At 41.6% G+C, this 12,802-nt stretch overlaps 1 protein-coding gene across 1 annotated transcript in view; it reads left to right on the top strand.

Moving 5' to 3' along the window:
* The first annotated feature begins 3,215 nt into the window (after positions 1–3,215).
* baiap2l1b (BAR/IMD domain containing adaptor protein 2 like 1b) overlaps positions 3,216–12,802 on the top strand; it is a 63,870-nt gene continuing 54,283 nt past the window's right edge. The window contains exon 1 of the mRNA XM_070542716.1: positions 3,216–3,597. Within this exon, the coding sequence (XP_070398817.1) occupies positions 3,550–3,597 (48 nt within the window). The 5' untranslated portion in view covers positions 3,216–3,549. The remainder of the gene's footprint in view (positions 3,598–12,802) is intronic.

Genomic DNA, 12,802 nt, shown 5'->3' with positions numbered 1-12,802 from the left:
CAGACACACAAATACAACAAATGCTTTATGTTGTAGGGTTAATGAACTACATATCTAGGAATTAAAGGCTGTTGCTATGAGCTTATGTTTTAATTCCTAAGAAGATCAAACATATTGATGAATGAAATTTACATGCATATATATATATATATATAAAGAGAGAGATTATAATATTTGATTTTAAAGATTTAATTTAATAGCAAAAGTTGTTTGTTAATTCAGAAGATCTAAAGATCTTTGCTTGTTCAGTGATCAATATACACCGACTCCGTGTTTATTTCAAGAAAGAGTCAAGTTTAAAAAGGTTAACAAATTTATTACTAAACAATTCATAAAAGACAATTTATTAAAGCTTTGGTATTAAAAACAACCCTGTGTTTGGATGAATCTAAGGCGAAGTGTGTTTTGTTTGCGGGTGAAGCAATGTCTCAGAACGTGTATCTTGGAGAGGACACGTTCTGGGTGAAAAAGAATTTGGTTTTGTCAATAAGCTAAGTTGTTTTTGTATGTTTTTGTATGTTATAGAAAATCTGAACATAATAAAAACTTTAATTATAAAGAAAAAAAATAAGCTAAGTTGTTCTTAATAAAAGAGCATTCAGACGCAATCTGTGTCTACCTCACCGTCAGGCGACCCTCGTCGTGGATCCGGAGGTCAAAGGAGGATGTTGAACAGCCTCAGGGTACTGGGTCCGGAAGGGAAGACCGATGGTACCGACTTCTCAGGTCCTAGAGATGCCGCAGGCACACAGGTGGAATTGGTTTGCGTCTGCAGATTCTTAAGGAATCTCGTAGCATCAGGTTTGTTCTGCCGGTGTCGTTTGTTGTGTCGGAGCAATTCTGCCAGCGTGACAGAAATCACTTGTTTGGTTGAAGAGCGTTGGGCGGCCAGAATAATAATTCATTTCAGTAATTAAACACAGTTATAATGAACCTGGATTATTAGCAGTAAAAAGAGTTTATTTACCGGTAAATAATTATTTTAAATCTTGAAATGCCCTCATCTTGCTGGACGGAATAACAGTCAGATAAGCAGACAGCTGCATAGATTAAAGGAGTGGTAGCAGACTTTAAGTCTCCTGTGAAGGACTATATTGCAGACTGGAGTAGTAGCCAGGGCCTGTGACTTGTGGGTCTTAAAACCAGGCCATTACGTGACGTTACAGTGTGGACTGGGAAGATCATTGGTTTAGTTAGCTTTAGAGATCTGAAGTGACAAACTAACACAAAATGTCAAATAACTGATAATGTAGCTCCTGCTTTGTTCTAGGATGTTTATTTTTGATTTATTTATTTGAGAAGCAGTCCTGTAATTCACATTTTTGACCGCTTTCTTTGGGTTTATAATAATTGTTGATTTTTTTAATTAAATCTATGCTGTCCATGGTACTGTTTACGATTACATTTATAATTTATTGTATCCAACACTGACTATTTAATTTAGAAAGAGCCACAAAAATACTTCACCCTTCAAAATATGATTAATAAGTTTCATTACGCTCCAATTTTTAAGTGTTGGACTGAGAAAAAATAAGCCACATAGAAAAAGTCACAATAAACTGTGAAGCAGTAAAGCAGCTAGTCTTATTTGTAGATAATTACAGAAATAAGGAATAAATGAGTAATAAAACATAAAGTTGCATCTTCATTTCTTAAAAGATGCTAACATAAAAAATGCAGAATGCTGTTGTGAGCTAAGTCTTTAATTGTACTTCAATATGAGGTTCCGAATGTGCCAAAAATGTGTCTATGTATTGTCTCAGTCTGTCGTTACTCTCTGTTGCCACGTGCTGTTGTCTCGTGCTGTTGTCTGGTGCTGTTGTCTACATTCGGAACATCATACTATACTTCAAAGCTTTAACAATAAGTTCCTCTACCTCACTGCAACACTGCATGACAAAACCCTAAAATCTAGCAGCTCACAGTTGATGTACTACACACCATCTTCTGCTATTATAGCTATTTGCTCTATTATGTTAAAATATTCATTCATGGTGGGTCCGAAGAAGAGTTGCACTGTATATTTGAAAGTTGTTTGAACATGTTAGAGAAGAGTGAGCTCAACAGTAAAATGACTTCCATGTACATTTCTAACAGTAATTAAATGTATCCAAACATCTCAGTCTACTTGTATTCAAGGCCGGATTAACCATATGGGCAACTGGGCAATTGCTCAGGGCCCACGAACTCTAAAGGGCCCAGGGCAGCAAGGGCACGAGCAATATACTGTATCTGTAATTTCCCGCTTAATGAGGAATATGGTGACCGTACGTCCTGTTTTCCCCGGACATGTCCACTTTTAACTCTCTGTCCGGGGCGTCCGGACTGGGGGTTCTTGTATTGATGAAAATGTCCAGCTTTTGCAGGAGCAGGGATCGAATTATGGGGGAGCTGTATATCCTACGCATCCAGGGAAGCTGGAAAAAAGTTTTCTACCTATATTACATCATTTATGGACTCGTTTGAGCAGAGAGCACAGAGAGCGGCACAGCGCGTTGTTGCGCAGCGATCCAGGCTGCTGCTTCCAGCGCACGGTCCATTCTCAAAGTGGCGCAACCAAAAAACTATCGTGATGATGGGGCCCTTGAACATTGTTGCCCAGGGTACAACAAAGTGTTAATCTGGCCCTGCTTGTATTGTTAGCATTATTGCAAAAGTTTAGACATGCACATTCCAGAAACTAGCCTTTTCTTTTGTCAGTTTAAATTTACAAAATACTCACAGATTTGCATCACTGAGTCACTTCAGAGGTGTAGAAGAACACAAGTGGATGCCGACCTCAGGTGAAGGCTATGTTCAGTCAGTGTCTGCTTTTCGGACAGATGGCCTCTAGGGGGCGCGCGTTTGCTGTACCTGAATGACAAATCAAATCAAACTCAGTCTGCATAAAAATAAAATACCCAGAGTTGCTTTTAAATAAAACATTTTATTTATTAGTTCGACTGGGAAAAAGCTGGTGAAACAGCTGATTTAACACAAAACATGTTATTTGGTGATAAAGCTTTTAGGTCAAAGTTCTACTTTCATCTAAATCGTAAATTTAAGGTAAAAAAAAAACTTTGATGTAAAATGACCTTTCAGTCTGCAGTTGTGTTTTTATTTAGTTTGACAACTCTCCCATGACATAAATAACCTTTATTGACTTTACCACCTTGACAAAAGTCCCAGTTTCCCCCATTTAAGGGTTAAAGTGGTTAATGATACCTCCCTCCACAGGTCTCCTCCCCTTTCGTTGAACTACCACCTACAACAAGTTTGACAGCTCAGCCTTTTGGTGCTGAGCAGCAGCAGAAGCAGAAAGCCACACTTTTTTTATTTTGTTATTACTGGTCCCGGGTTTTGTTTTCATATTTCCTCTCTCCCGTGTCCCTCCGGTTGTCGCTGGTATGTGCGCGAGCCGCCTCTCGCGCTGGCTATGAGGGACTTCAGACGTCCGTAGGCTTCCGTCGCTTTACCCACTTGGATACCTCTTGTTGTTTCGACCAGAAAAGACGGAGAGATATTTTTGTTGTTGTTTATTCTGTCCGGCGGAAGAAGAGAGACGCAAAGATGTCGAGGATGGAGGAGGTGAACAGGCTGACCGAAAGTACCTACAAGGTGGGTTTGTGTGTGGGAAGCTGGGAACACAACAGGTGCTACCACCATGGAGGGAGGCACATTCCTCCATACCCTCCTCAATGTGGACTAACCGGGGAACTTTTACCAGGTGTTTCCAATTAGACGCCTAATTCTTAACTTTCTTGTCGGTAAACTTTATTAATGGAGATGAATACTGACCTGAAGCGGAACATCATGGACACTCTCTTACTGTGGCATCATTGATGCTAGTCATATTAGACTGTTTTTGTGTGTGAACAATTGTTCAAATGAGTCAATTCTTGGTTTAAACAGTTCTTTCAGAACAGTTTTACCTGCTTGTTTTGCTTTGAGTTCACCCAGAACCGTCTTGGTTTTGGGAGAGTTGAACTGGTTTTTAGAGAAACCAGCCCTACCCTGTAGGAAGTTGTTTGCACACTAATGTCCTCCCTAAGCAGGCTTCAGACGCCTCCAGAGGTAGCTGACCACGTTTTAAATTAACTAGAAATATCCATCTAAACACGTTTATTTAGAGATGCACAGATTTTGGGGCTGAGGGCCGATACCGATTTTCAACTTTCGTAATCATCAGACCCACTTTTACTGGTGTTGGTGGATTCCCATTTGTTAAAAAGAACTGTACCAGAAGAAAAAATATGTTTGTATGTGGATGCATGTATGTGCAGAGGTGGTACCATCCTGACCATGCGCCAGCACATACATACTCTGTGCATATAATAAAAGGCTCAATAAGATGCATTAGATTGGTGTTTAGTTCCCTTTTTCCCATCTGATATTTATAGTAAAAATATTTTTAAATATTTGACCAACATTTCAGTAACATTTTAGGTTTGTATTAATAACACTTCTCTTAGTCAAAATAACACATAAATATATCCAGTAAAATATAATGCATTTCATTAACATGCTTTTGTATTGGAAATGGTAATAACATTTAATTTCTGCTGCTAACAATGTAATGGTGGCATGTCTATTATGTACGGGTTAGGGAGGTGTTCGGTTTAGCCTTGGACCCCAAAATGCCTTGAAACTGCACTGGGTGTGTGACTGAGTTTTGAATTGTATCAGATGTATAAATATTACATGTGTATAACTTATTGTTTTGTACGGGGAAAAACGTGTAGTGGGGATAAATCTACATACATTTGACTTTCAAGCTTTGTTTTCTTGTTTTTATTGAACTATTTTCCTGTCCTGTCTGTCTCTCATCTTCCTGCATCTCCTCTAAACTCTCCAGAAAACTGCTGCCTGGATTCTTACTTTTGCACCTCATCAGTAACTTTTGAGCAGATCAAAGGGATCTCCTGACCGCAAAGTGGAATGCGCGTTTCGATGCTGCGTCAGTGAGGTGAAATCACCGCAGCACAAGATGAACGGAGCGCGTCAGGAACGAGTAAAAGACAGAATACCAGAGGATTTGAACAGATATGAACGATCATGTGCTAATAATGATGTTTTGTTGCGCCACCTTTAGAATGTATCATGCGCCGGACGCAGCGGGCCCCTGGCCCCGGGCTCTGCATCCTCTCAACAGAATCCCGCTACGCTGAGAGTCCATAAATATTGTAATATAGGCAGAAACTGAATCTTTCCCTGAAATATATTTAGCCCCTCATAATTCGATCCCTGCTCCTGGATGAAAAACCGGACATTTGGATCAATGTAGGAAATCCCCCCGCCGATAGGGGGGTTATGCTTCTGTTTCCGGACGCCCTGGACAGAGAGTGAAAAGTGGACATGTCCAGGGGAAAGAGGACGTATGGTCACCCTACCATAGATATAGCACCAACCATAGATGTGTACCAGCTAGCAAGAAAAGCAATTTTTGATCTTCTTTTTCTGCAGCAGTTTTAGCACTTTTCGGTGCACCGCTGCTGATACAGCGCCCCTGTAGTGGTGCAATGCTGCAACTGCAGTTAGTTCTTTTAATTTCTAAACAATGCATTGCAATTTTTCAAATGTCCCTGTACGATATAGAACAAGACTAAAGATGCACAATATATCGGCATCAATATCGGTATTGGCAGATGTTAGTCATTTAATGTTTATGTTTATGTATTTAGCAGACGCTTTTGTCCAAAGCGACTTACAAGTGATAATCGGCATGTTGCCCTTGAGGCTAACAACAACAATAACAACAACTTGACATCAATCATGGAGAGGAGGGAACAAACGAGTGGTTGGTGGTGGTGGTGGGGTGTGTGTGTGTGTGTGTGTGTGGGGGGGGGGGGGGGCGTGCAGGGAGGGTGCTAGTTTAGAAGATGCTCTCTGAAGAGCAGGGTCTTCAGGAGTTTCTTGAAAATCAAAAAGGAAGCCGCTGTTCAGGTAGTGCTTGGAAAGTCATTCCACATTTGTGGAACGATGCATGAGAAGAGTCTGGATTGTCCTGAGCGTGGTGTAGGCACTGCTAGCCGATGATCCTGTGATGACCAGAGCGGCGGGGCCAAGACGTAAGCCTTTGCAAGAGGATTCAGGTAGATGGGAGCCATACTATCTCGGACTTTGTATGCTAGTGTTAGCAATTTTGAATTTGATGCGTGCTGCTAGCGGTAGCCAGTGGAGCTCAATGAACAGAGGGGTGACGTGTGCTCTTTTTGGCTGATTGAAAATCATCTGCTTTGAATACCATGCCATCCAGGTAACTGTACCGAAAAAAATTATTTTTGTTTATGTTTATGTATTTAGCAGACGCTTTTGTCCAAAGTGACTTACAAGTGATAATTGGCATGTTGCCCTTGAGGCTAACAACAGCAATAACAACAACTTGCCATCAATCATGGAGAGAAGGGAACAAAGGAGTGAATGGTAGAGAGGGGGGACGGGTGCAGGGAAGGTGCTAGTTAAGAAAATTGTCATATATCGCCAACCAGGTCAACTTGTAGACTTTCTTGATGAACTCGACACCCTGCTCTCCTCCATTCCTGAGCACGACTGTCCCACAATGGTCCTTGGAGACATGAATATTCACCTGGACAATCCCAGCTTATCAGGCTTCCTGTCACTAATGTCATCATTTGATCCAAAACTAGTACAAAGTCCTCCAACTCACAAATCTGGAAAAGCACTTGACCTAATTTTCACCAGAAACTGTGCCATAGACACAATCTCTGTCACACCGATGCATCTTTCTGATCTTTACTTCATCTGTTTCGGTATGACTCTACATGAACGGTCCACTGCTTCCTCCCCAATGGTCTCATTCCGCCGCAACCTCCACAATCTGGCACCCAACCACTTCTCCTCTCTTATTGCCTCCACTCTTCCATCTCCCAACACATCCTCTGCTATGAAGTGAATGATGCCACCGAGTCACTCTGCTCCACACTCTGCTCTTGTCTTAACAACTTGTGCCCTTTAGCCACTAGACCTGCTAGATCCTTTCAGTCGCACCCTTGGCTAAATGATACCCTCCGGTCTCTACGCACCAATCTTAGAGCTGCGGAACGGAAATGGCTTAAAACAAAAGATCCTGGTGATCAATTGAAATTTCATGAATTACTGTCCTCATTCTCTGCCAGCATCACTGATGCAAAGAAAGCAGACAAAATTCTCAGCTCCACTGACTCTCAGAAACTATTTTCAACATTCAAAACGCTGCTCATCCCTCCGTCTCCACCTCCAACCAGCAATCTATCAGCTGACACATTTGCCTCATTCTTCAATGACAAAGTGGCAGCTATAAGCAAACAGTTTACTCAACTGGCCACTCCTGAACATTCACTACCACAAACTCCTTCTAGCCCAACCATCTCAAGCCCTATTGCTTCATTTTCCTCTTTTTCCCCTGTCACTGAGAACTGTGTGTCCAAGCTTCTCACGTGCAGCCGCCCTACTACATGCCCACTCGACCCCATTACGACTAAGCTGCTCCAAGCTATTGCTCCTACAGTAGCCGCAGCAGTCACACATGTGATCAACGCTTCACTGACATCCGGTACATTTCCCATCACTCTCAAGAATGCTCAGGTTAAACCGCTGCTAAAAACAAACCTATCTCTTCCTCCAAATCATGTGGAGAACTACAGACCTATCTCTCTCCTCCCTTTTCTGTCCAAAATCATTGAAAGGGTGGCTTTCAAGCAGATCACAGAATACCTCTCACAAAACTGTTTGCTTGACCCTTACCAATCTGGGTTCAAAAAGGGTTACTCCACTGAAACTGCTCTGTTAGCAGCGACAGAATCCTTAAAAGAAGCTAGAGCGACTGCCAAATCCTCAGTGCTTATCCTCCTCGACTTATCGGCTGCATTTGACACTGTCGTCCATGACTTCCATTTGTCCACACTCTCTAGCATGGGCATCACAGAGAAAGCACATGCCTGGTTTGAATCGTACCTCACAGAACGATTATTCAGTGTATCTTGGCTTGGTCAATCCTCTACCATGCACCATCTTGCCACAGGAGTCCCCCAGGGCTCTATACTAGGACCTCTTCTCTTTGCCATATACACCACCTCACTGGGTGAGATCATTCGATCACATGGCTTCTCCTACCACTGCTATGCAGACGACACCCAGCTCTATCTGTCATTTCCACTGGACGACCACACTGTCTCTGCACGAATATCAAACTGTCTCTCTGACATATCAAAATGGATGAAATCCCACCATCTCCAACTCAACCTCTCTAAAACTGAATTACTTGTCATCCCAGCAAAACCATCCGTACAGCACAATATCTCAATCCAAAATGACTTCCTATCTCTGGCTCCTTCAAAGGCAGTTCGAAATCTGGGTGTTGTGATTGATGAACAGCTGACCTTAAAAGATCATGTTGCCTCTGTTGCTCGTTCAAGCCGCTTTGCGCTGTATAACATACGAAAGATCAGACCATACCTAAAACAACATGCCACCCAGCTCCTGGTGCAATGTACTGTCATCTCCCGCCTCGATTACTCAATAATTTGGCAGATGTTAGTCATTTTTTAACATATCGGTATGTCCGATAAATAAAAGCCGATATTAATAACCGATCATTTTTCCATCTTGTTTCCATTTGTTTATCAATTTCAGAGAGTGAGGTGGGGTGATGATGTGTATTTGTTTAGTTATGTGACAGTGATTGTAATCGTCTCAGAAGCGTAAATGTGTGGTGCGGGTTAGGGCTGTCGCGGTAACCGCAAAAATGAAATATCGCAATATAAAGAAGCCCACCGCGCTGCATCATGGGCCACCGCGATTACTGAACTTGGTTCAACTCAATGATGCATGTTGAGAAGGATGGCTGCACTGGTATCAAAACGAAACGTTACTTCGCTCCTTTGGGAGCACTTTGGTTTTCAGTACGTCAGCTGCTGCGCAGCCAGGGTCCTTAGCCGATACAGAGCTGCCACCAGCGGCAAAAAATAATAATAAATGCTCGGAGACCTGCTGAAGTCCCGGACAAGCACTGCTTCTGCAACCGTCCCGAAGAGAGTTTGAGCCGAGCTGGAGCTCACTCGCTACCTGCAGGAGGAATGCATCCACCCTAAAGAAACCCCCCTGACATGGTGGGGCAACAACCGGGAGAGATTCCCTTTGCTCGCCAGAGTCGCACGCAAGTACGTGTGCGTTAGTGCAACGAGCGCACCATCCGAGAGGGTTTTCAGTGTTGCTGGAAATGTTGCCACCCCTCTCAGATCCTCTCTCAAACCGTATATGGTTAACATGCTGGTTTTCCTTGTGGGTAACAAGGACGTGACCGAGCTATAAATCACCGTCATTCGTGTGTGAAAGTGAAATGATAGTGCGCCCGCCCCCCGGCGCACGCGTGCCCGGTACATGTAATTTTTTATGCTTGATTTTAAACAACTAAACAAAATGGGGGCTTGTTTCTTATTTGTTAGATGCTGCAGCCAAATTTGCATTTAAAAGTTTAACCTCATGAATTTTGTTGTTTTTAAGTTCAGTCGGACTCTGACTGTCGGAGAAACAAACGTTACTGCGATCTGTGTTGTTACTGCCCTTTGATCTGCATTCAGTAAAGTGTTATTAAAGAAGGCACAGCAATTTTTAACCTTTTTTAAATGTGTAAACATTATGTTTAGATAGTACTGCAATAAAAAAAGGGCTGCAATAATATCGCACACCGCAATATTAAGCCACCCTGAATCACCGCAGGGGGAATTCCTCAACCGCGACAGCCCTAGTGCGGGTACATAATAACATAAATTTAGCTGTAATCATTTTCATTCTATACAAAATCTGATGATTTTAGAAACATTATTGTCAGTACATTGGTATTGACAAATATTGGTTATCGGTCATAACAGTGATATTATTATTGAAAATCAGTATCGGCTCAAAAATTTCATATTGGTGCATCACTAAACAAGACCCAAATCAACAAAAATGTATTATTGTAATTAGAAAACACCTGCTAAACCTTTAAATGGTCTTTCTGTCTAGAATTTCTGAATTTGCACCATAGTCAAAACATTCCAGTTTCATTTGTTTGTATAATTGGGTGTTTTTATTAGCATTTGTATTTCTTATAATGTAGTAAAGGCATATGTATAAATAAAAGTCCTTAAAGATTAGACTAGTATGAGCACAAAAATGATTGAAGACTTAAATGTACTAACTTTTAATACCAACCATGCATGATATATTTTGAGACTGAGACAATCAGTGTTACAGCAGGACTAAAGCAATTATCAGGAACACTAACTGGTTCCAGTTGGATGACTGGAGGATGATGGGAAGATAAAAGATCATGACGAGGAATTAATGATCTGACACCTGAGGAGTGAACAGGTGAGCGGACATTCCTTACATGGGAAGTCCCGCTGTCACGTCAAGAAGGGGATGGCTGCAGACCCAAAGATTCACGCCTGCAGCAGTGAATCTGGTGTGGTCTGCAGCCTGATCACAACTTTCTCGTTCCTTACTGCCCCTGATGCGCTTGAAAGTAAACATCAGCCCCTTTAGCTCCCAGTCAGCCAATGACCACTTCAACCTACCGAGCTGCTGTTTTACAGTAACACACGCATTGTTTAGACAGTCACTCATCTCACAAAAATATAATAAATCAACAGAATTGTTTAGAAAATTTAAATTAAAAAAGTTTGTGACCATTTACAGGGTAGTGAGAACGCGGAGCATTCTCCCAGCTGTTCGTCTGACTACTTTCAGAACAAACTGCTAAGAGCAAAATGTTATTCTGTCTGGTGCTTTCTGCACTGCACGAATGTTACATAAATGTTAAAAATTTTGCTTATCTCGACTTTTGTAAAGTTTCCGGTGCCACCTGGCAGCAGCAGAGATCAGAGACGATCTCTGAAAAATGTCCGTGACACGGACTCCATAGTTTTCAGGAAGTTTATTTTTTTTTATAAAATAATATAGTTTTATTTTTTTATTTTTACAAGAGAAGAGGCTGACGTGTTTTCCCAAATACTGCAATAGTCCAAGCAAGGCAGTTTCTTCAAATGATTCCATTTTAGTAGCCGTGAGCAGAGCACTGTGCGTTGCCGTGTGCGTCAGTGATATCCGGTCTACCAGGAAATCGTGCAATGACGAAGGTTATGCTTTGCTTGAAATGCAAGCTCTGATTAAATGCATGAATTTTTTTTTACATGTAATTGTTTTCTAATTATCCATCCATTTTCAACCGCTTATCCGGAGTCGGGTTGCAGGAGCAGCAGCCGAAGCCGAGAGGCCCAGCCGTCTCTCTCTCCCCAGCTACTTGGGCCAACTCCTCCAGGGAGTCCCAAGAGAAAACAAATTTCCTCTGCTTCTATCTGCTATCTCGTTCTTCCGGTCACTACCCAAAGTTCATGACCATAGGTTAGGGTAGGAATGTAGATCAACCGGTAAAGTGAGAGCTTTGCCTTCTGGCTCGGCTCTCTCTTCACCATGACTGATCGGTACAACGTCCGCATCACTGCAGACGCAGCATCAATCCACCTGTCAGTCTCGCACTCCGGCTTTCCCTCACTTGTCAACAAGACCCCGAGATACTTAAATTTCACTTGAGGCAGTCAATCAATCAATCAATCAATCAATCATCAATCAATCAATCAATCAATCAATCAGATTTATTTATAAAGCGCTTTTCAAACAAAGTGCTACACAAAGTGCTTTACAAAATGACCCCAGATTCCCATAACAGGTTAAAAACATTAACAGACATATGCAAGCACATGCACGCACGCACACACACACACACACACGCGTGCAAAAATTATATTTGGCTGAGTCCAGATGAGCAAAGTAAGGTAAGGCAAGGAAACACCATCAGAGGAGCCGTCTGCCCTGGCAGCATCAGGTCTTCCACACTAATTTTAAGTCAGGGCGCTCAGTGGAGGGGGAGCATAGACCCCCACCTCCACTTAAACACTACCTATAGAGCGCCCAGGAAGCTACAGTCGACCTCGTCCTTGACCCGGGGAAGGCATCCTACCTGGATATAGAGGAGCTGATTCCAATCCCAGCTGCTTCATACATATTTATATGTGTGTGTGTGTGTAATATATATATTTATACATATATATATATATATATATATATATATATATATATATATATATATATATATATATATATATTTATACATATATATATATATATATATATATATATTTATATTTTCATGAACATACACACCCAGTTATAATTTGCTGTAAAGTGCTGTGTCACTATGACAGCCGTATAAACCCCATAAGTTGAAGGTCCGAACACACTGGTTGCAGTGTGTGAGCCCTAGAACATTTAACACTTAGTGACTTGTAAGGATATGTTTTTTTAAACAATGTTATTGGTGCTTCTGTAATTTTGAATACTTTTTTCTGTAATTGGGATTATGTGATTTTGAACTTATTCTATCAATAAAATATCATGAGTGAGTCCCATTACAATAATTTCCCTCACATGTCTATTAATTTGTCAAATATTTCTTTTATTAACAGTTTCACAAGCCGGACACACACTCTGCATTTTTTGGCTAATTTTGAGCTGATTCTTCTTTCGTGCAAGAATCTTTGAGGTCGGGGCGAGTTTTGCGTCGTGTAGTGTACAAGGGTTTAAGAGAGGCGACTACCATCTCATGACCAGCTCCCGATCAGCAATCATGCGGTCGCACAAATATTAAACATATTGGATATTTTGCTCATTCTTTGTGAGGGTATCAAACTGTTAAAGCAACACTGTTACTCAAAAATACCAGAACCACCCACACAAGGCATGCACCAACCCAGCTCCACAGGACTTTTTGGGTCAACCCACA

Source organism: Nothobranchius furzeri, chromosome 12 (assembly GCF_043380555.1).
Source record: "Nothobranchius furzeri strain GRZ-AD chromosome 12, NfurGRZ-RIMD1, whole genome shotgun sequence".
Taxonomy (NCBI): domain Eukaryota; kingdom Metazoa; phylum Chordata; class Actinopteri; order Cyprinodontiformes; family Nothobranchiidae; genus Nothobranchius; species Nothobranchius furzeri.
This window is presented reverse-complemented; position numbering and strand designations above follow the sequence as displayed.